This window comes from Bombina bombina, chromosome 10 (genome assembly GCF_027579735.1).
Source record: "Bombina bombina isolate aBomBom1 chromosome 10, aBomBom1.pri, whole genome shotgun sequence".
Classification (NCBI taxonomy): Eukaryota; Metazoa; Chordata; class Amphibia; order Anura; family Bombinatoridae; genus Bombina; species Bombina bombina.
In genome coordinates this window covers 203,895,309-203,919,920 of record NC_069508.1, presented here as the reverse complement: position 1 = coordinate 203,919,920, position 24,612 = coordinate 203,895,309, and the positions used below count along the sequence as shown (strand labels likewise).

The 24,612-nt window shown below is 39.2% G+C and overlaps 1 protein-coding gene across 9 annotated transcripts in view; it reads right to left on the bottom strand.

Annotated features, from left to right (window-relative positions):
• The window catches only part of NFIA (nuclear factor I A), a 761,934-nt gene that overhangs the window by 100,900 nt on the left and 636,422 nt on the right, over window positions 1–24,612 (bottom strand). For all 9 annotated transcript variants that reach the window (XM_053693636.1, XM_053693638.1, XM_053693642.1 and 6 more), the window contains 2 exons: window positions 23,521–23,686; window positions 667–758 (listed from right to left, as the gene is read on the bottom strand). In XM_053693636.1, the coding sequence (XP_053549611.1) occupies window positions 667–758; window positions 23,521–23,686 (258 nt within the window). The remainder of the gene's footprint in view (window positions 1–666; window positions 759–23,520; window positions 23,687–24,612) is intronic.

Here is a 24,612-nt window from a genome sequence, read left to right as displayed (position 1 = left end):
AGATTCCAGAACTGGCATAATGTGCTCCTGTTGGGAACAATACGGATTCAATACAGGGGTCTATGGCGCTTTAGTGGGCTACATTTTTATTTCTCTGACAAAATCTTCAGCAATAAAACAGCTGTTGTAATTATAAGCTATTTAAAAATCAAAAAAGATTGGCATAGAGTAGACAATTACAAGCAGTCATTCCAAATTCTTGAAACTATCTACCTACCTATCTATCTATCTATCTATCTATCTATCTATCTATCTATCTATCTAATAGTATCTATATATCTGTCTGTCCGTTTAAATATCTATTGATGTCCAAATCATTAAACCTAGACTAGTAAATTGTAACAAAGGACAGCAGACCTTTCAAAATGTTTTTCAAAGGCATATCTATGTAGCAGGGTAAGCCTTGGTTGATGCCTGCAATGTGCATTTCCTTTTCTAGAAAATCCAGACTATTCAGAGAGAAATTACATGGAAATGTGGGAATATTGCAGAGTTGTTTTACTATGAATAATGAAATATTTTATATTACAAGTGTTTACTGTTCCTTTAAGAGGTGTCATTAAAAAACAAACAAATCTAAAAGCATAAAAATATACTGCAAAATGTCTTTCTACGTTACTTTTACCATTTATACATTAGTAGACACGTATGTAAGAAGTTACTAACCTGTGTCTGTTGAGGGATATTTACAAAGCTTGGATCCCTTGGTCCAACACTGACGAATCGGTTTGCGGGAGAGGTGCTGGGTGTCGAGTAGGCTGCGAGAAGGAATAAAATGAGGGCTCAGTATCTTACCCCGTCGTTAAAAAAAAAAAAAAAATGGCAATGAGCATTCATATAAATCAATTTAAAACTTCTATAGTGGGATGAAAACACTTAATATCCAGTAATACTCACTGCAGAATTACTGGAAATGTCACACATTCAATACAGACAATGTGAAAGTCACAATATAGAATACATAGCATAGTATGGATGGGTGCCGAGCCAACAATTACATTTGTTTAAATAATTCCTTCAAATTAACCCTTTCTCTTTCAGAGGGGCCTGGGCCTCACCTATAGTAGTGTGTGCGGTTCTGGAGACCATATATCCAGAAAGACCTGAATAAATTAGAGACAGTTCAAAGAAGGGTTACTAAAAGGGAGCACGGATATGGAACACAGTTTATATTCATTACTTGTGGTTTTTAGGAAAGAAGAGAGAAGGGAGATAACTTGAAAACCTACTCAGACATAAATACACATGATCTATATATACTGTAAGTATTTCTTTACATACCTTCTTCTCCTGCCTCCAGCTTCCAAACCACAAAACAGCAATGTAATTAAAGCATTGTCTCACCAGATGTGTTCAGCTATATCCCGGTAGTGCATTGCTGCTGTGCCACCTCGGCCATGGTTTCCTGGACACTTATGAGTTACACGTGTTGTAGGGTGTGCAGAGGGGAAAACGTATTGCGCCTCTGGACAGCACTATTCATGTTCCTCCCTGCACACCCCGCAGCATGTGTAACTCATAACTATCCAGGAAAACATGGCTGAGGTGGGAACCCTATTTGGAGCTGACATGCACTATTAATGCTGCAACTCTGTGTGTTTAACCTCTGGAAAGGGATAGGCAATAGCAAGCACACACTCCACTAATCACCGTCTGTGTTCAATCACCGTCTGTGTGGCTCTTAGCTGGGCTTAAACACAAACAACTGCAACCTTAATAGTAGAAAAACACAATTTTTGCACAACAATGTCTCTTTAAGAGCAATTAATTTGTTTAAAGAACCACACAATGCAGTACAATTGCATAATTATCAAGTGCATAATAATAAGACAATGATTTAACACCTACTCTGAATATCATAAAAGCAGTAGATTTTATTCTGACACATTTATTTTTTCTCCTATTTTCCGGCCCCCTGTATTATGTGTCAGCCAATCACAGACTAGTATACGTATACCCTATGAGCTTGTGCACATGCTCAGTAGGATCTTGCATATAAAAAGACTGCAAAATATGATAATAGAAGTAAATTGGAAAGTGTCTTAAAACTGCTGCTCTGTCTGAATCATAAAAGTTTATTTTGACTTGAGTGTCCCGTTAAGTCTCCTTTGTCGTTACTAGTGCCTACGTTTCACTTTACTACTGGAAAGATGAATTCAACATCCAATAGCAAAAGATTTACAAATCATTGGCTCTAGCTGCAGTAATTTGTAGGTTAAATAACGATCTGTTTTAAGAGAAATGCATATTTCAAGGATTAAATAAGAGGTCATGAAAGTTAAAATATTCAAGGCACAGGATTAATGCCAGGAAACATTGCATAATTGATCTTTAATTCATGGAACAGCTTCTCAACCACTTTGAAATAAAAATATAGAAGTAACAGATTAAAGCCTAACCTGAGTATAAAAGAAACATTACCATCAAGAGCGTGAAAGTAACAAAAAATGCTATTTGCTTTCAGCATCAGATTGTGCACATGCTTTTTATATAGATACTTTCCGGGACACCTGCTCATACTGAGCATGTGCAAGAGTTCATGTACGAATCTGTGATTGACTAATTGTAGTCACATGACAAAGGGGGCAGGAAAATGGAAGGAAATGTCAGAATTTGGCAAAAACATCTAATTCAGATTGACTGCTATTGTATTGTCTTGTTATTATGCATTTGTTGATTATGCCGTTCTACTTTCATTTATTTAGCTAAAAACAAGTCACGCAATAAATGTAAAAGTCCTTACATTGTTTTCCTAAACCACTCAAGTAGTTTTAACCTAAAGAAATTCATAGTCTTGCTCTATGGCTAATACTTTATTGTATATGTGGGAACCTTAGGATTTACATACAGTGGTCAACTTGAAACAACTCATTTATTTCTGTTATCAAATATATGTTTATTAAAACGTAGCTTCTTTACATTAATAAAGCATACTGAGGTACGCGTGACTTAAAGGGACATAAACGTGTAAAAAGTAAGTGCTCTAATATGTCAGACCATTTTATTATTGCAATAAATAGAACACATAGCTAAAGGGATAGGAAACCGAAAGAATTTATTTTGTGAATCAGACAGAAGTTTGCAATTTACTTCTATTATCAAATTTGCTTCATTCCCATGATATTCTTTGTTGAAGAGCTACCTAGGTGTCTGGAGCACTACATGACAGGAAATAGTGCTGCCCTCTAGTGCTCTTGCAGCTGCATAACCTTGCAAAACTGCTGCCATCTAGCACTGCAGGCACGTGCACACTCCTGACCTTACCTTCCTGCTTTTCAACAAAGGGATAAAAAGAAAACAAAGAAAACTTGATAATAGAAGGAAAGTTGTTTACAATCACAAGTTCTATCTGACTCATGAGTCCCATAGCCCTTTAAAATCAGCAACAGAGCAGTAATGCACTACTGGGAGCTTGCTGAACAAATACGGTGAGTCCATGACAAGATAGCTCCCAGTTTTGCATCCTTGCTCCTGAGCCTACCTAGATATGCATTTATCAAATAGAACAAAGTAAAATTCCGTGCTGTATTTGAACCATGAGCATTTCATTTTAAATTGAATTTCCCTTTAAGCACTATATGGCAGCAGTGTTTGCAAAACACACACATGCACGCACCTGAGCCTACCTCAGTATGCTGTTATTGAACTGAGGTAAGTTTCAACAAAAGATACCAAATCAAATAACTAAATTGGATACTAGAGGTAAATTAGATTTTTTTTAAAGGGACATATAATACTAAATCAATTTTATAGGCATACGCATTCTTCGGGTTATTCGGTGCCTCGCTCTAATCATGAGTGCTGTAATGCTTAAATCTGTCTTTCACTGCATTCCAGAGCGGACATATTTGCACATGTGCAGTACCTCTCCTTTAGATACCTGCAGTGTAACCTAAGTTCCAATATGGCAGCACCCATGATTAGAGGAAGGTGCGTGAAGTGTGTTTAGTATTTAGTGTCTCTTTAAATTGCACACTGTGACTCAGGAACATTTCATTCTAACTTCAATATCCATTTTTAAGAATACATTTTTTTTAGTTTGTATAAAGAGCTTTTCCAAAGATAAGTTTCAAGAAAGAGAAAAATATACTGCCATGTTCCCTAAAATAAAAACACTTTTACATTTACATGTTAATCGTCACCCTAATAAATGAGGTCACTTATTTCATGAACCTGCTTATACAAAGCACGTTCAGTCATTTTAATGTTAATGTAGATGATCGAAAAATGTGTTTCTTTCAAAAGTTTGCACTTTATTTTCACACTATTGTGCTGGAAATATTTAAAGTTCAAACTTTATAGCAAAATTGGAGACTCTCCAATGCACTAAGAAATTATTCTGAAGCCTACAAGACATGAACCGACTACAGCATTCTAATAATCATATTATTGCTATACATTCTCCAGTACTTGTTACAAGGCTAGGTCCTGCAGCACTTCCTAAGTCAAGTGATTTACATTTTGTAAGTCATCTTAACACATCACTTTGCATGTTTTTATATTCATCATGGGCGACTCACATTATCTATATTAATATGACTGTATTAAATAATGGAAATAACAAGGGAGGCAGCTCAGTTGCTCACAAAATGTCACAGCCTAGTCTGGTGTATACGTATAATCAAGGCAAACATGTCAGACACACCAGCCCGCTATATAGTCACTATTATTGACAATGTACCTTACAAAAATTAAGTAAATACAACCTCAGATCAACAACACCACATGATATATTACACAGTGTCATGATTTATTTAACAAAAATAAAGGCAAAATGGAGAAGCCATGTGTGAAAAACTAAGTACATCTGATGATTCGATAGCTTGTAGAACCACCTTTAGCAGCAATAACTTGAAGTAATCGTTTTCGATATGACTTTATCGGTCTCTCACATCGTTGTGAAGGAATTTTGGCCCACTCTTCTTTACAACGTTTACAAAGTTGCTTCAGTTCATTGAGGTTTCTGGGCATTCGTTTATGCACAGCTCTCTTAAGGTCCCGCCACAGCATTTCAATCGGGTTGAGGTCTGAACTTTGACTGGGTCATTGCAATAACTTGATTCTTTTCTTTTTCAGCCAATCTGTTGTAGATTTTCTGGTGTGCTTGGGATCATTGTCCTAGGATGAGCCTGATGAAACGGCGTGCAGCCGAGAAACGCGTAGCGAAGTTTTAAGATTTTTAATAAAAGTTTTTACATTGTTCTACCTTGCTTTGAACTATTCTTTCCACTGGATATTCGAGAGTAACAGCCACTTTTGTTGGAAGTCAGCCGAACGGCTTTATAAAGTTTCGGTCCGCCCGATATTGCACTGTTTGTATACACACGTTTGTGAGTATATACATCTACCCACTGTTGTTAGTTCGATATTGGTCAGGGTGATCTGCACCAAAGGTGTCCTATGCTTCATTCCTCTTAGGGGCCTGAATATTGCCGGGAGCATATCGGGAGAGAAAGAGTCAGCCGAACGGCTCTGAAGCTTCGGCTTGCGGATTATTGCACTGGAAGTGCAAATATCTTTGTGAGTATCAGTATTCCTTCCTTTTAGAAATCTCACTTATTGTTGGGTTTATCTGCACCAGAGCGCCTCTTCTTTTTTGTCATTCCCAGGACCAAGTTTTATCCTCATTGTCCTATTGCATGACTCAATTTCGGCCAAGCTTTAGTTGTCGGACAGATGCCCTCACATTTGACTCTAGAATACTTTGGCATACAGAGGAATTCATGGTTGACTCAATGACTGTAAGGTGCCCAGGTCGTTTGGTTGCAACACAAGCCCAAATCATCAACCCTCCACCACCATGCTTGACAGTTGGTATGAGGTGTGCTGATGTGCTGTGTTTTCGCCAAACCTGGCGCTGTGCACTATGGCCAAACATCTCCACTTTGGTCTCGTCTGTCCAAAGGACAATGTTGCAGAAGTCTTGTGGTTTGTTCAGATGAAACTTTGCAAACCTAAGCCATGCTGCCATTTTCTTTTTAGAGAGAAGAGGATTTCTCCTAGCAACCCTTCCATAAAAATCCTGCTTGTTCAGTCTTTTTCTAATTGTACTGTCCTGAACTTTAACATTTAACATGCTGAGGCCTGCAGAATCTGAGATATAACTCTTGGTTTTTTTCAGTTTCTCTGAGCATTGCACGGTCTGACCTTGGGGTGAATTTGCTGGGATGTTAACTCCAGGGAAGATTGGCAACTGTCTTGAATGTTTTCCACTTGTGAATAATCTTTCTCACTGTAGAATGATGGACTTTAAATTGTTTGGAAATGGCCTTATAACCCTTCCCAGACGAATGGGCAGCAACAATTGCTTCTCTAAAATAATTGCTGATGTCTTTCCTCCTTGGCATTGTGTTAACAAACCTGAATGCTCCAGACCAGCAAACTGCTAAAACTTCAGCTTTTATAGATGTGGTCACACTTGCTGATGATCAATTAATCAATGGCTATTGATTAGCTGCACTTGGCTGCTACTTCGCCTCTTAATTCCTATGGAAGCAGTAAGGGTGTACTTAGTTTTTCACAAATGGCTTCTCTATTTTGGCTTATTTTTCAATAAATCATGACACAGTGTAATATGTCAGGTGTTGTTGTTCATCTAAGGTTGTATTTACCTAATGTTAAGCCCTGCTAAGGACCAGATGATTGTTATTATGTCTTGTAAATCAATAGAATTCAAAGAGCGTGTTATTTCTTTTTCACAAGACTATATATATACTCACTAATATGGCTCTTTAGCAACAATAATTGATATAATTGTATAGACAAGTGTTAAATATTAGCTCCTGTATATCACATAGTTCAAATGTATTAAAACTATGTAGAACTTGTAACAATCACCTTTGTTACAAAGTATTTGTATTTGTGTAAAACGCGTAAGGGTTGCTAATTCAAATGATGTTTCAGCTTTCAACTTATAGTGTTTTTTTCCACAATAAATTCTCTATATTTTTGAAGTATCACTTGAGGACATTTTTTAAATCTATTAGTTACACATAAAATTAAGGCAGGTTAGTGGTGTATTTGGGCATAAAGAAACTGTGCCACAACTCAGCATTGCAGAATTTTGGAGGGCTACAAATTTAGTGCAACACCTTGCATCATGTTACTTTGCTGACCACAGGTTCCCCAAAGGCAAGTTATTATTATTATTTCTTTATAGATTAGAGGGACTATGCAGCTCTGCCAAGTGCCCACATCCCCTAATGAAAGTGACATTAAACTCCTATCATATGTCAGCAATTAAGCACTGCATTGGAAAATAATAATTTAACAATGTCATTTTTACAATGTTTTGCAAATCATGAGCAGAGATGCACCCTTTTAAAAAAACTGTGAAATCCATGTTCATGGGCACATTTGTGGTGGCCAATTAGAGACAGATGTTAATGAGCTTGTGCTTTGATCTAACTAATCACTATGTTGAATGTTGCAGATTCTGTTAAATGTCACTTTACTTAAACGGACAATTAACAGTTTGAGATCGTAGTATAAAATGTGTAATTGTGTTGTAAAAAAACTTTGTAATCTACTTTGATTGATTAAAATGTCCCCTTTTCCTGTAATTTAACTTTGAAAATTGTTGGTTTTCTCAATTCCACTGATTTTGTATAAAGTACTTTAGTTTCTATAAAATAATGGGCGACATGTTGAAACCTAGGTTTTTCTCTTAACTTTCTCTTCTGCTGAGGATAATTAGGGAAAGCTAAAAATGGGCAATAAGGAGAGTGTGCAAACAAGGAAACTCTGTTAGTTACTTTAACAATCCTATTTTTCACAAAACATTGTTTGCACATTCTTTTTTATTGCCTGTCTCAAAATGCCAGAGGTGCCTTGTTTTACGCCAGGGATGACTCAATGTACTAGTTACCGCCAGCTCTGTGAGCTGTCAATCTGTTCAAAATGCTGGAGCACTGATCATATATAGAGGTGCATTTCAATTTTGTCTCAAATGTTTCTTTAAAGGGACAGTAAACACCCTAAAATGTTTATATAAACTATTTACATATATAAATATTTACAAAGACACAAAAAGGGTAATCTGTATTTCGTATAAAAAGTTCAAGCAATGTGTTGCACATAACAATTCGTTGTAACACAGAAACACAGGCCGCTTCCTGGTAAGTTGCTAGCTATAGTTGGTATTACATTCTGGCTAATTAAATAGGCAAGTAATGATGGCAAATTATCATTCTGCAAACTCTTACTTTATTATGAAATATAACTTAAGTGATTCCATAAATATAATTAAGCGAGCTGTCTGATCTGATGCATATGCTTGCTATCATTTTACTGTCATCTTGTAGCCATCAACAACGTATTGCACACAAGTCAAAGTCGTTAAGATGCTAAATAATTAGCAGTAATTTTTAATCTAAGAAAAGTGGCAATTCGTACAGTGAGGCAAATACATCATGCTTCTAATTCAATGGCCCATACATAATATTGTGCATTTGGATGAACACTCTCTGGGATAAAAAAACGAAATAGTTTAAAAGCTATTAAAAGGTATCGTTTTCTGATTGCACCATGATATCGATATATAAAGAAGATGGAATCAAAATGTAAATACATAATAACCCCATGTAAGTCACCTCATATCAGTTTTATATAACTGGGAGGAATCTGACATAAAAGGCTGTAACGTGTTAGATTAATGTATTATTACTTGCATATAATATGTGTTTCACCCTGTGCACCAGCATTCAGACACCTCCCCCCGCAGAGAGTCTGCAGTGCCTTGTATGGCACAAGTTATGTCTTTAGAGACACAATACACATCAATGCCAGCTCTCTGAGAAGGTGTTTGTATGCTGGTACACAGGCCCTCACAACATATGTGCATATGCCACTGACAAAAACAGTACTCACTTTATCTAGAAGCATTTTAGCTCATGGAAGTATATTTCAAAAATGTTTCTATTTAAAATTGAAATGCACTCATGCACATTTACATTTTGACATTTCTATCCCTTTAATAGAGATTTTCTGTAGATAATTATTAGATAACATTAGATAAATGGACTTGACATTTTAAACAACTTTCAAATTTACTTCTGTTATCAATTTTGTATATTTCTCTTGGTATCCTTTGTTAAAGAGTAATCCTAGGTGAGCTTAGGAGCGTGCAAGTGCCTTAAGCCACCTGGCAGCAGTGTTTGCAGCATTATTTATAGCAATGTTATACAGTTACAAACACTGCTGCCATAGGCATAGTTCCCATTGAGGTGGTAAAGTTTGGAAAGTGGTGGTAACTTAAAAAAATCTCCTTAGAATTTAATGAAGATAAATATTTGTATCACTAGTTTCCATAATTTACCACCTCAATGGAAACTAGGTCATAGACTGCTAAAGACACATGCACGCTCTTCTGCGCTTATCCGCCTACCGAAATAAGGCCTAGTTTCCATTGAGGTGGTAACGTTTGGAAACTGGTCGTAACCTAAAACTTCTCCATAGACTTTAATGGAGATAAAAAAAAAATTACCACCAGTTTCCAAACTTAACCACCTCAATAGAAACGAGACCTAAATTGGAAAGTTGTTTAAAACTGAATGCTCATTATTATTGTTATCATTTATTTGTATAGCAAAATTCTATAGTGCTGGGAACAGAGATGGGCTATACAATAACAGGGGTTTGTGAGAAGATAAAAACATAACAGACTGAGGGGGCGGAGCTTGGCCGTTCAGCGAAATGGCCGTGTAGTGCAATAGCTCCTAGGCCCTAAGTTACTAAACCCAGCAGTTACACCCGACCGATGCCTTAAATACTGCACCGCATTAGAGGAGACAACCCCCTGAGCCTGGATCACCATCCCAACAGCCGCAAACCCCTGTCACCAACCCCGGGCCCGCTCATATCATCGAGCGACGCCCGGACCTGAAGGGAAAGACGACACGCATCCAGACTTCAGCGGCACCCAAACCAAAATCCACACAGGGAGCCTTAACGCTGCAACTCAACGGCCACTGACACCCGCCAACAGTCTCCCACATCAGAGAACATAACAGCTCTGCGGGCGCGGCCCTCCCTCAAAGCGGAAACTACACAACGGGGCAGCGAGGTAAGAAGGCGCACAAACTAGGCCTCAGGCGGCAAAGATACTAGCCTCCCACAGCACTGCAGCACAGCAGCCTTCCGTCACAGGGACAAATCCACCCACGAACTCAATAGAACCCCCAGCGGGGCAGGCACACACCTTATATCTAAATAAACACTGAAACAAGGGGCACACCTACTCAGCTCCTAACGTTTGCTGCGATCCACACGCCCTGCGCACTTTCTGTGGCGGCTTGCTTCTTTTCTCCTTGCCGCACGACTCAAAATTCAGCCACTGGAGACGGGGAACCCACGCAGCCCCTACCAGGCAATACCCACTTGCAGATGACCCTTGAGTCGCATAGCCAGAATAGCGACCCGCCAGACAGCAGCCCCACACAGTGCGCAAGAGAAACAGCACAAAAACCATGTGTTAAAAAGAAACAAAAAGCAAACTGTCCTCACCCACCTTAACCCCAAGCATACCAGACACAGAATAGAAGAAGAGGTCAGTGACACCTTTGGGGTGCGCAGGGGACACAAGCCCAGGGGCCAGCAATTGCATTTGAATTAAGAACTTTATTTTTGGGTCTGCAATAACCCTAAAGGAGCAGCTAGCCCCCATCCACGCTAACCCTCACCACATTATATCAGCATGCCGGCGAAAAAACCGGCTAAGCTGGACAGTATATCTCATCCCAGAACCATGCAGCAGTTCTTAAAACCATCTGAGTCTATGTTAAAGACACCACAACAAACTGCAGACAGCATTGTGCCCGTACCAAGCCCACAACCCGGTACTCAGACAGCGAACCCCGCTCTCAGCGCTACACAACAAATCACTAGAGAAGACCTCAAATCTTTATGCTCTAAAGAGGACTTTAAAGAAATGCTCACTGAAGTAAAGGGCTGGTATGGGGATCTCAAAAGGGATTTATCAAAGGTGACACGGAGAGTTACCAATCTAGAAGAAAATCACAACACAACCAGTAACGATATCAATCATATGTCCCGCCTTCTCTACGATCAAGAAGAAACCATATACAACTTACTAGAGAAGGTCGAGGACTTAGACAACAGAGGCAGGAGAAACAATCTGAGAGTCCGAGGAATACCAGAATCCATCCATCCAGGAGCCTTGGAGGGCTGCCTGCAGGCTATGTTCCGCACGTTGAAAGGCGACGAGAATGCCCCTGAGGTAATCATCGAAAGGGCGCACCGAGCTCTCAGAGCAAAACCTCCACCTAAAGCACCCCCAAGGGACATTATCCTGAAGTTGCTGCACTTCAAAGACAAGGAGGACATCTTAAAACATTCAAGGCAAAAGCAAGACTTCACACATGCTGGCTGCCGCATTCAGATCTTTACAGACCTGAGTCCCACGACTCTCCAAAAGAGAAGGGACCTGAGCCACATAACATCAGTGCTCCGAGAAAAGAAAATCGCTTATCGCTGGGGGTTCCCGGTCAGCATCATTGCCAATAACGGCAACACCACAGCCATCTACAAAACTCAAGATGACCTGCCCCACTTCTGCGAGGCACTTCGGATACACATCCAGACAGAGGAACAACCAAAGGACGGCTCTACATCAAGGCCCCTCTTGGGGACTCGGATGCGACCCGCACCCACACCCAACAATGAAAAGGGCCTAAACAAACACCCTTCACTTGTGACTGTTGCTGATGATGCGGAGGAAACGCATCCACATATGGACTGTTCGCCCTCACGGCCTAGGTTGGAGGCCAGTCCTTGACCCAAGGCATCAGGTCGTATATAATATAAGGTCATCTTTAATTTTACTATTTCAAATGCTGGGTTTAATAACGGGGATATTACCCTATTTTGCTAGTTATCTATATTGCTAGTTATCTGTTTTCATTGTTTGATTGCTGCTTTTATGATTTTCTAGTGTTTACTTATTTACACAACACCGGCTTCCTAGGTGAAGCAGCAGTACTGTTAGTACATTATACCTACTTGTAAACTCACCTCTCTTTCTCTTACCTTCGCTACCACTTCACCCACTATTCCCTTCCTCTCTCCCATTTCTCCTTACCCCTCTCACCACTTCCCTCTCACTATCATATACTTGGACCTGAGAGACACAGACACCACACGCCCTACAAACTCACAGAAGAAGTAGGGTTTACAGACTAGACAGACACTGCCCAGCCCTCAGCACGCCTGCTCACTAATAAATAGATTGACCACAACCAAAGCCCTCTGGAGTTCCGTAACCAAACCCATAGCGCACCAAAAACATGCAGCCACGTCACATTAAACTCATAACCATTAACGCCAAAGGACTTAACAGTCCTGAAAAGAGATCAATTGCTTTCACGCAGCTATACAAAGCGGGAGGGGATATTATCTGCATACAAGAGACACACTTCAAGAGAGGGAGGGAGCCTAGATACATCACCCACAGATACAACACCCATTACCTAGCATCGGGCGGATCTAAGAAAGGCGGGGTGGGTATCTTCATAAGGAATACAATCCCCTTCCGACCAACCAAGGTTTTCAAGGACCCCAGTGGTTCTTATCTCTTAGTGGTGGGGATCCTGTATAACTCCTATATCACTATAGCCAATGCCTACCTACCTAACCACGGACAACATATTGTATTCAAACAACTGACACAACTACTCTTGGAACACTCAAGAGGCATTTTGTTCTTGGCGGGCGACCTTAACCTACCCTTGGTCCCCTCCCTAGACACATCATCAGGGAAGACCTCCACACCGCACAGAATAATCAGAACTGTCAATTCTCAAATCCGCTCACTAAAACTACATGACGTATGGAGATTCTTACATCCAGACACACGGGACTACACCTTCTTCTCACATCCACATCAAGTTTACACCAGAATCGATTACCTCATAACAGACCAAATAGGCCTCTCACTGATTGACAGCGCTAACATCTTGCCAATCACCTGGTCGGACCACGCCCCCGTACAATGCACATTAGACTGGCCAGATATACCCATAAAACCATACATTTGGAGACTGGATGACCATATACTAGACAACCCCCTATACAAACTGGCCATAGATTCTACACTACGGAACTACTTCATTGAGAATCCACTAGACGCTTTGCCCACCTCCACGACATGGGAAGCACACAAATGTGTAGCAAGGGGGGAACTCATACGACTCAAAGCTACAGAAACCAAACAAAATAGACAATTCCTGAACTCATCTTTGTCTCAGATTCGATATTGGGAGTCTGAGCTAAAGAAGAACACAACGTCCGCCACAATACTTAAGTCCCTAAACACGGCTAAGGCCGAACTGAACAACCATCTCATCAAAGAATATCAGAGCAAAGCCTCAATACTACAGCAAAAATATTTTGAAATGAATGATAAAATAGGCCCATCTCTAGCCAAGGCGCTGAAACGCAAACAGTTGAACACACATATACACTCTATCTCTGACTCTGACACATCAGGGCAACCACAGAAAGACAGCGTGACTATAGCTGAGACATTTCGACGATACTATGAAGCACTTTACAATATCACTAACACCAGCCCACAATCACATATAGACACATATCTAGGGGACATCCAACTACCCACACTGTCTAAAGAGGATTCAGATCAGCTGGATAGACCGATAACAGCCGACGAAATTAAACTAGCCATCAAGAGTATGCCAAATGGTAAGAGTCCCGGCCCTGACGGACTAGGGGTGAAATATTACAAAGAATTCACACATCACTTGTTAGCACCTCTTACACTCCTATTCAATTCGCTACTGACAGAGGGGGGATTCACAGATCAGATGCTGGAGGCAAACATCACTGTTCTCCCTAAACAGGGTAAAACACCAGATAAGCCAGAAAATTTCCGCCCGATCTCGCTCCATAACGTGGACGTAAAGATCTATGCTAAGGTATTAGCCAACAGAATTAATAAGATCCTACCCACGCTGATACACCCTGACCAGGTGGGCTTTGTACCAGGGAGGGAGGCGCGCGACAACACGCTGAAGGTGCTTCAGCTGGTTTCTCACGCGCAGCTTCAGAACACGCCTCTCATACTGGTCTCGACAGATGCCGAAAAGGCGTTTGACCGTGTGCATTGGCCCTTTCTGAAGGCAGTACTAGCGAGAATGAAGTTTAGCGACACCTTTATCAGACAGATATTTGCCCTCTATAAAAACCCCTCAGCTAGAGTAAAGGTCAACGGCCTATTATCAGACAGATTCTACATCAAAAACGGGACCAGGCAGGGCTGTCCACTCTCACCGATCTTATTTGCCATCTCAATAGAGACTTTAGCGCAGAAAATCAGAGAGGACCCTTTGATCTCAGGCATCAAAACCACTTCAAACACACATAAATTGGCATTATATGCCGACGACATCTTATTGACGCTTTCCAACATAGAGACCTCCCTCCCCAGAGTCTTAAACACCTTTAGTGACTACGGCCGACTCTCTAACTTTCACCTTAACGTAGCTAAATCAGAGATTTTGAACACCACCTACCACATAGAGACACTGACCACAGCATTAGGCACCTGCCCCTTAAGGTTACAACAAGATAAGCTTAAATATTTAGGGATATTCATCTCTCCAGACACCCAAACTATTTTTCAAGAGAACTACAAAAGCCTAGAGAACACGCTGATAGCAGACTTATCCAGGTGGAAGAACAAATCTATTTCCTGGCTAGGACGAATAAATGTTGTCAAGATGAACGTGCTACCCAGATTGCTTTACATTCTCCAGACAACACCGATTCCCCTCCCAAGGAACTATTTACAAAAAATCCAGACCCTAATTGAACAATACATATGGGGAGGGACCAGACCAAGAGTAGCCAGGAGAACTCTGTATTTACCCAGAGACAGGGGGGGCCTAGGGGTCCCAAATATACTAACATACAAACAGGCAATCACGCTGAGCAGACTACTGGACTGGTGCTCCAATGACCCTAACAAAGCTTGGGTAAGACTGGACTGCGACATATTAGAAACGAACAACGCAGGCCTAGGTGCCTGGACACTAAATAAGGACAGACACCCAGCCACAACTAAGTACTCTTTGCTGATGGACTTTTACTCCACATGGGACAAGATAATAAACACTACGTCTCACATATCAACCAGACATTCCCCACTAACCCCGTTCTATCGGAACGCTGCACTACCCTGGAACCTACCAGATAACAGAACCAATGCCGACATACCTTTACAAGGCTACACCCTCAGGTCTCTGACCGATGGTCATAAGCTCAAGACGCTGGCTGACATCTCGGAAGAGTACCCCCACCTGACATTGAACTGGTACTCATACATGCGGTTGAATCATTATCTCATGACACATAAACACAGACTCTGTTTGACCAGAACCCCCACCACCTTTGAGACTTTATGCTTGAAGGGCACGCCCACAGCCCACGCAATCTCCCTGATCTATAAACTGTTACTAACAGATGAAGCCCAGACACTCCCCTCCTACACGAAGATGTGGGAAAAGGAATGGCAGACCGAGATAGGCCATGAGGATTGGCAAAACGCCTTCTCAGTGACCAAGTCAGCCTCAATCTCTACAAGAGTACAGGAATCTAGCTTCAAATGTCTGGCGAGGTGGTATCTTACACCCAGCAGGCTGCAGAAGATTTACAAGCAGGCCTCAGGCAAATGCTGGAGGGACTGTGGTGGAGTGGGCACTCCAACTCACATTTGGTGGGAATGCCCCATGCTGGATGAATATTGGGTCAGCGTTTTTAATCACATAGAATTAGTCTTGGGGAAACCCCTGCAGAGTAACCCAGGAACATTACTGTTCCTTTCCTTACCCAAACTAACTTGCAGAGCAAACAGGGCACTCCTGTTGGTCATGCTAAATGGAGCCAAACTACTAATCCCTAAGCACTGGAAGTCCAGAACGACACCGACCTTCCAAGAGTGGCAAGAGCAAATAGATCTACTCTTACGTCTAGAAAGATACCACCACATCCGACAAGGGACGGTAGACACACACGAGATAATGCTGGAGGGCTGGGCATCACACAGACGACAGACAGTTTAAGATAAGCTAGGTCACAATTTGGCCCTATACCTCTTCAACCGATACTCTCCTCTCTTCTACTCCCCTACCCCCTCTCTCATCTCCCCTCATTACTTTCACCTATCCCCCATTAGACATGCACAAACGATCTGTAAACAACTCAGGCAATGGGAACACAAGGAAAGGTCTGTTCGCACAAACACCCCCAAATAGCTTAAAGGAGACAGGTATCACCCCCTCCCCCTCCCCTCCCCCTCTCTCCCCTCTTCTCCCTCACCCACCTCCTACCTCCCCCTGGTTTCACACCCCCTGGTAACCCCAGCATATGATGATATAACTTTGCGGGACTTGACGCAGAGCGTCTGGGACAATGCACTAACGGACTCTTGGACTTTCATCAACTAAGTGCCACTGGAACTCTGCAACATGTCTCCTTTCTTGGAGAATTAAGCTTTACCTGCATTATGAACAGTTAATATTTTACCTTGCTGAGGGGTGCCAGGGGTAGAATGAGAATGATTAGCATATGTTCACACTGGATAGTCACATTTTGTAAAGCTATGTTTGAACACTTTTGTATACACATTTATCTTGAAAAAACTGAAAAGCCTGTAATTTTTATACGTATTTTCCTCAATAAAGCTTTTTTTGAAAAAAAAAAAAAAAACATAACAGACTATACAAATCTAGCACAGGAGGAAGAGCCCCCTGCTCCAAAGTCTACGGTAGAGAGTGCAGCGACATAAGGTTTGGGGTAGCTTGTCACATGGATTGTGAGTGAGGCAGTTGAAGAATTATTTTGGTTAGGATGAAAAGGAGAGATGGTAAGACTCTCTGAATAGGTGAGCGTCTAAAGCTATACAAGGTTGGAGACAGTCTGATGGAGCGGGGTAGAGAGTTCCGGAGGAGAGGAGAAGTGCGTGAGACATCTCGGAGGCAGGAGTGGAACGTAGAGATAATAGTAGTGGAGAGACCTAGGTCAGAGGTTGATTGAAGAGGATGGGTCAGGGAATATTTGGAGATGAGAGAGGAAATATAGTTGGAATTGAGGCTGTTGAGTGCCTTGTAAGTTAGGGTCAATACTTTAAATCATGACAGTTTAATTTTGTCTTTACTGTCCCTTTAAATATTACACATTGTAATTTAATATTACATTACATTTCATGCGCAAATTGTACAGAATATTTGCAATTAAAAGTATTAGGTAAAAGCAAAATGTTTAGAATTCAATGTTACCCACTTTTATTCATGTCTTTACTATTCTTTATCCAATTAGCAACACACAGAATCCTTCTAAATCATAAGTCATATACATTTATTTTATTTCCATGTAAATAATAACGGCAGTTGTATATTGTATCTGTACACAGTATGTTATGGATAATATCCGGCTAGCAGAGCGCAACTCCGGTCAGGAAAATTCATGTGCACATGCGCCTGCTCTCAATAGCTGCAGTATCTTCCCGCTGGACAATGCCAAAAGCTTTCGCACATCTCTGTTCCAACAGGTTTAAGAATGTAGAAGACTCTCACTTACAGTGCCAAGATCAAACGTCTCTTGGGAATAAATCCATAAAAAAGTGTGCACATAAGATCCCTTTTTATCTGCTGTTAGTTTGCTTTTACTGCAAGAGCTTCCTGTAATCAGACAATGTTGGCTTTACATTCATTAATATAACTTATTCATAACCATGAAAAGGTTTACTCCATTGTTCTCAATGTATCAGTTAGTACATCGGCAGGATATTGCACTTCAGCAATCAGATATACTAATGTACTTTTCCTTGATCCTTGTCACATTGTATGTTAGAATTGCTGAACAAGATGGAAATCACAATATGTAAGTGAGAAAAATAAAAAGTGCAAATATTTGTAAAGAAAGTCTGAATTTACTTTTTGTTTTTAATGTTTCCTGTAACTGTGGATTCTGGGTATTAACCAATTAGTTGCCAAAAGTTTTTGCACTGCAGCAGTGGTCACATGACTAAGCTGCACACCGGCTGCTGCTGATTGGGTCTGCAGCAGTTTGCACTCTAGATCTAGATTGTACGTTCCCACTGGAATATGGCCCTCAATTCCCCCTGTATTTGTCTGTAAAATGTCTTTTTATTGTATTGTTTCTCCGTTGTACTTTTTATCTTTGTACCCATGGGCAGCGCTGTGGAATCTGTTGGCGCTTTATAAATAAAGAAGAATAATAATAATGGTCGCTAGTGTTACCTGAATGCTCTAACGAATGAGAGTTTGTAATTTGTCCAATATAACGACCCTTTCATTTTTTTTTAATTTTTACATTTATTATAAAAGATTATACAATAATAAACTATATCAATTTAAACAAGTGTTTAGAAAATTAATACAATTTTAGTTAAATAAAAAATTCTAATTTGAATAATTTTTTTTTTTTAAATAATAATATAATATAAATGTAGATAATAATATTAAATTGCTAACTTTGGCCATACTTACATATTTTAACCTGAGGTGCACAATGTAGGAAATGGATTTAGCACAAAGCAAACTATACTCTATACTAAATGTTTCATACATTAAGCCCCTCTTAATAGGGTAACTAAGCTGCAGACGCGCAGCGTCTGTTTCATACATTTATTCTACATTGGACACCACATCTCTTTTTTCCTTTTACCATAGATTAAATGGCCTGTATAGGAGAGCTTTTTATTAAAGCAAACCACAAGACTGAATGCAACGTCAAAGCCAAAACAATACTTATGACTGTGTTTCAACCACACAAGAGGGTGCCGTATTCATGCGAGCCCATAAGCTCTAAGATGTAAAGATAACTAATAGAATATGTACTTATTAGTGAGGGGAATCCCTAACAAGTGTGCACACCGTGAATGTCAAATAAAGCGACTAACATTGCTAGCAAACAAACTAACATTTTATGATGAGAGATATCTTGGATAAACAATAATTTTGCATATACACGCATTGCCAAAGAGAATCCAGTTTCCCCCTGGTTTGCAGCAAGAATATATTATATACAGAAAACAACGTTAGTGTAGGTAATAGCAGTTATAATGCGTCACTATTGCTTCATACAAGCACTTGGGTATAAATCAAAGGATTTAAGAATAAAATGTTAACAGTTGAAAGTCAGGCTCTAATGCCCTTATATGTCTTAGTAATTAAAATAAGATTTATTGTTCACTAAAATAGATATCTGCACAGGAAAACCCCTTTTTTATGATTCAGATAGAGCGTCTAATAAGTCATTTTATTACCAAATGTACTTTATTCTATTGGTAAACTATACTAAAGAACAAGTGACTAGAGCACTATATGCAGCAACGCTTTACACAAACTCTCATGCTATCTACTACAACTGTTTACAACACAGAAGTGCACACACCTGAGCCTACCTAGGTAGGTTCCTTAACAAAGGATACCAAGAGAACAAGGTAGTAGTGACAATAGGAGTAAATTGGAAATCATCAAATAAAACAAACACAATTTGGTTTCATGTCCCTGTAAAGAGCAACCTATGCTACAATGTGTTAGAGCATTTTATTATTGCAATACTGATTGCAGAGGACTATTTTGTTAAGCTTCCTTAAAGGGTTAAACACGTTTAGTCAGTTCAGTATTAAAGGGGCGCTAAAGTGAAAATGAAACGGTCATGATTCAGATAGAGTAAGCAGTTTTAAGAGACTTTACAATTTGACTTCCTTTATCAGATAGTGCATATAAAATGATTGTGCAGTCTTTCCGAGGCACCAGGCACTACTGAGCATGTACAATTATTGCCAATGTACACACATATGAGTCTATGATAGGCTGGTGGCTGTCACATGATACAGGGGGTCATCAAATTGACGTAAAGTTTGAAATTTGACAACAACAAAAAATCTACCGCTCATTTACAATAGTATGTATTATTGCATTGTCTTTTTATTATGCACTTAATGATAATGCAATTCTACTGTGTTCTTACTGGTCCTTTATAATAATTAAAACACTTATTTAATTCTATTATAAGATTTAACCCTATACTCTTGGTACCAAACATTATTGTAAACACTGCTACCATATAGTGCTCTGGATACGAGTATGCTCCTGAGCCTACTTCAGTCTGCTGATATAGATGTGGGCTAAATTTCAACAAAGGATACCAAGAGAAGTGGTAAATTTAATAAGGGAAGTGAATTGGTTATTTTAATAACACTTAAATCTCACTGTAAAAAACAGCTTGTGAGACGTATAATATAGAAGCACAAGAGAAGGAAAACTAATGCTTCAGTTATATATTTATATGTTGTGCATTGCTGCTTATGTGCCTTTCTATGTATGCTTTTCAATAAAGGATACAAAAAGAATGAAGCATATTAGATAATGGAAGTACATTTTATAATTGTTTAAAAGGACAAGCTCTTTCTGAATGAAGAACGTTTCATTTTGCCTTAACTGTCCCTTTAATACTGACGTGAATACCTACACACATATTCTGCAGTTTCATTACAGAGCTGAATTTCTTCCAAGTAATCTGAGCTTTAGTTTAATTTCTCCAAATCAAGATTTGTTTTTCTCTCCAAAATCTTGAGCAAGAGTTTTGTTCTCATGCAGAGGTTTCCAGGTTCAGTCCTTACGGACGTTCAGCTAAAGATCTCTCACTATGTTTATTCCAACTGTGTATGAATCCAAAACAGGCAAAGCACAGCCCTGGAACAGCCATTAATCAGTCTCATGCATAGGATGTCTAATTCATTGTTTAAAGGGATTTACCTCTTTTGTGTAAAAATTGTGCTGTGTCCCAAGTTCCAGAGAGGCAAAAAAGCTAAATCTGTAACCTAGGTTTTCAAATTGCTGCAAATTGTCCAAATCCTGTATTTGATTTGCAGCTTACAGATTTAGCTTTTTGGGCTCTCTAGGGTGCTAAAGGGACATGAAACCCAAACAATGTATTTTGTGACACAGACAGAGAATACCATTTAAAAAAAAAAAGTTTCCAATTTACTTCCATTATCAAATTTGCTTTCTTCCCATAATATTATCTTTTGAAGAGATACCTAGGTAGCATCTGGATGCTTGCAAAGCTGCCGCAATATTGTGCCCCAGAAACAAGCCATCTCCTAAGCTTACATTCCTGCTTTTCAACAAAATACAAAGACAAAATGATGATAGCAGTAAATTAGAAAGTTGCTTAAAGGGACAGTCTAGGCCAAAATAAACTTTCAGGATTCAGATAGAGCATGTAATTTTAAACAATTTTCCAATTTACTTTTATCACCAATTTTGCTTTGTTCTCTTGGTATTCTTAGTTGAAAGCTTAACCTACGAGGTTCATATGCTAATTTCTTAGACCTTGAAGCCCACCTCTTTCAGATTGCATTTTAACAGTTTTTCACCACTAGAGGGTGTTAGTTCACATATTTCATATAGATAACACTGTGCTCGTGCACATGAAGTAATCTGGGAGCAGGCACTGATTGGCTAGACTGCAAGTCTGTCAAAAGAACTGAAAAAAGGGGCAGTTTGCAGAGGCTTAGATACAAGATAATCACAGAGGTTAAAAGTATATTATTATAACTGTGTTGGTTATGCAAAACTGGGAAATGGGTAATAAAGGGATTATCTATCTTTTAAAACAATAAAAATTCTGGTATAGACTGTCCCTTTAACATCACAAGCTCTGTCTGAATCAGGAAATGTTTTGGGTTTCAAATCCCTTTAATGTTCTTCTATGGGTAAAATTTGCCATTAGACAAAGCTGGCAGTTGCCTAAGGAACCTTCACTCATGGAAAAATTGGCCTTTCAGTTAAAGCAATGCAACTTTATTATTTTATTTTCCACGTGCCATACTAGCCTATACTGTACAGACAAATATACATGTGAATGGTCTGACCCAGAGTAAAATATCACATTTAGTCTTCAGAAATGTAACATTTAAAATGTAAAGAAATAGTACCCAAGTGAAAATACTTAGGACCATTGAATACAGTAGAATTGCATAATTAACAAGTGCATAATAAAATAACAATTTCAAATAAGCAGTAGATTTTTTCTGACAAATGTATTTGTTTTCCCCATTTGCCGGCCCCTGCATCATGTGACAGACATCAGCCAATCACAGACTAGTATACGTATACACTGTGAACATTTGCACATGCTCACTAGGATGTAAATTGCAAAGTGTCTTAAAACTGCTGCTCTATATGAATCATGAAAGTAAAATTTTGACGTTAGTGTCCCTTTAAGGGGTATGTAGTCTTACAATAAACCAATATACCAGCTGAATATGGTAACATAATGTAACATAATGTTTGCTGATATTGGTTTTCAATGGACAAACTCCCCACAACATTTTCCTTATTAGGAGGAGCCAATTAGATGTGTTAGTGAAGTAGACAAGGCTTGTCACTGTCATTTCATTAATAAAACGTACATTGTTTTGCAGTATCTTATCTTATTAGCGCTGCTGAGGCCAATAAGGGACGGTTAAGTAGCAAGGCTAGGATTTTGTACTTCTAATTCTAATACTTGGAAAAACCCACAGTTTTGTGAATTAAAGGGATAGGAAAGTCAAAATTAAACTTGCATGATTCAGATAGAGCCGGTCATTTTAACACACTTTTAAATTCACTTCTATTTTCAAACGTGCTTTGTTCTCTTGGTATCCCTTGTTGAAAAAGAATATGCACATATCATACACTAACTAGTGTGATTGGTGCCTGCACACATTTGTCTCTTGTGATTGGCTAACTAGATGTATTCATCAAGCTGCCAGTAGTGCAATGCTGTTCCTTCAGCAAAAGGTAACAAGATAATGAGGCAACTTTGATAATAGAAGTAAATTGGAAATCTGGCATCCTCCAATCGTTGCGTGCCCCCTTTGGCATCCAGCTCATGGAGGAAACCGGATTGGTCATCTGCTCAATACAGTAGGAGATGCAGGTGGAGGAACGGCGGTATGTTTACCATAACGCAATGTTAATATTTTAAAAAAGAAGCGTCTTTGTAAAGTTTCATGAATTAAAGTGCCCCTGTTTTTAAGATTACTTTTTGATACCAGGCTTTAATTCATTAAACTTTACAATTACTTTAATCTCTTTTTGGAGAATATAGCAAAGGGAAGAAAGGCCTAGATATAAAGTTGCCACCTTTTCTGGAACAAAATACCGGCCATGCTCATTAGCATAGATTTGCATAAATAATTATACAGCAGAACGATGGAACTAAATTTGCTAGGACTGATATTAAATAATGATTGATTTACAGTTAGATTCTAACACACATACAATAAGTTTCCCTGCGTTATCTTTATTTCTATATTTATGCTTTAACTTTAACCTGAGCCTTAAAATACCATCTGGGTGGTGCTAAACCTACCTAGATAGCTTTGATTCTATTTATTTTTCAAATGATCACTATAAAACATTTGTTCTGCTTCCCTGTGCATAATGCATGCAGCCTGGGTATACTCACTAGGCGATGTGGGGGAGGCCGCTCCTCCTTCTGTAGACGTTGTTGGGGGCTTTGTGTCTGACACCGGGAGAGGCACAGGCCTTGCCATGGGTGGAGGAGGAGGTGGTGGCAACATGGGTGTAGGAAGGAATGGATTGTGCACCTTGCCTTGGCTGCTACCATTGGGCTATCAAACAATAAAAAAAACTTTATTATTCATAAAATCAAAACAAAACTCAAACTGGTAGTGAAAAGACAGTAAATGGTGTTAATGCAACTGATACTTAAAATGACATTTTCATGATTTAGACACAATTGAAATAATAAAACTTTCCAATTACACTAAATGTACTACTTTCTCTTTGCATCTGTTGCAGTGAGATTTACAAAATGTTTTTATACATCTAATGTGTAAGACACGTGCACGCTCCTGAGCCTAACTCAATAAGGTCTATGATTACAGCAGTTTGCAAAGCAGAAACACGTTAGACCATGTGACTTTTTTAAGTGATCATAAAGATATTTGCTTTTTACATTGGAGCGCATTGAACTACTTTCTTTTTTTCTATTCTAACCTCAATATGCTCTCATGGAAAGGAGGTAAGTTTCAACAGGATACCAAGAGATGCATTTTCTGTTTAGTTATTTTTAAATGCACAGTAAAGTCAACATTAAATGTTTATGATTCAGATAGAGCATGTGATTTTAAACAACTTTTCAGTTTATGTCTTATATCCAATTTGCTTCATTCTCTTGGTATCCTTTGTTAAAAAGCATACCTAGGTAGGCTCATGAGCAGCAATGCCTCTCTTACTGGGAGCTAGCTGGTCATTGGTGGCTACAACTTTTGTGTTTTGTCACTTGTTCACCCGATATTTTCAGCTAGGCCCCAGTAGCTCATTGCTGCTAATGAGCCTACCTAGGATTACTTTTCAACAAAGGATACAAAAGTAACAAAGCAAATTTGATAAGAGAAGTAAATTTGACATTTGATTAAAATTGTATACTCTATGAAAACTAAATTGAGACTTTACTTCTCTTTAAATGCTGTGTAAATAAATATGGGGTATGGACATATTATGGCATTTATCTGAGCCTGCAGCACTCTACATA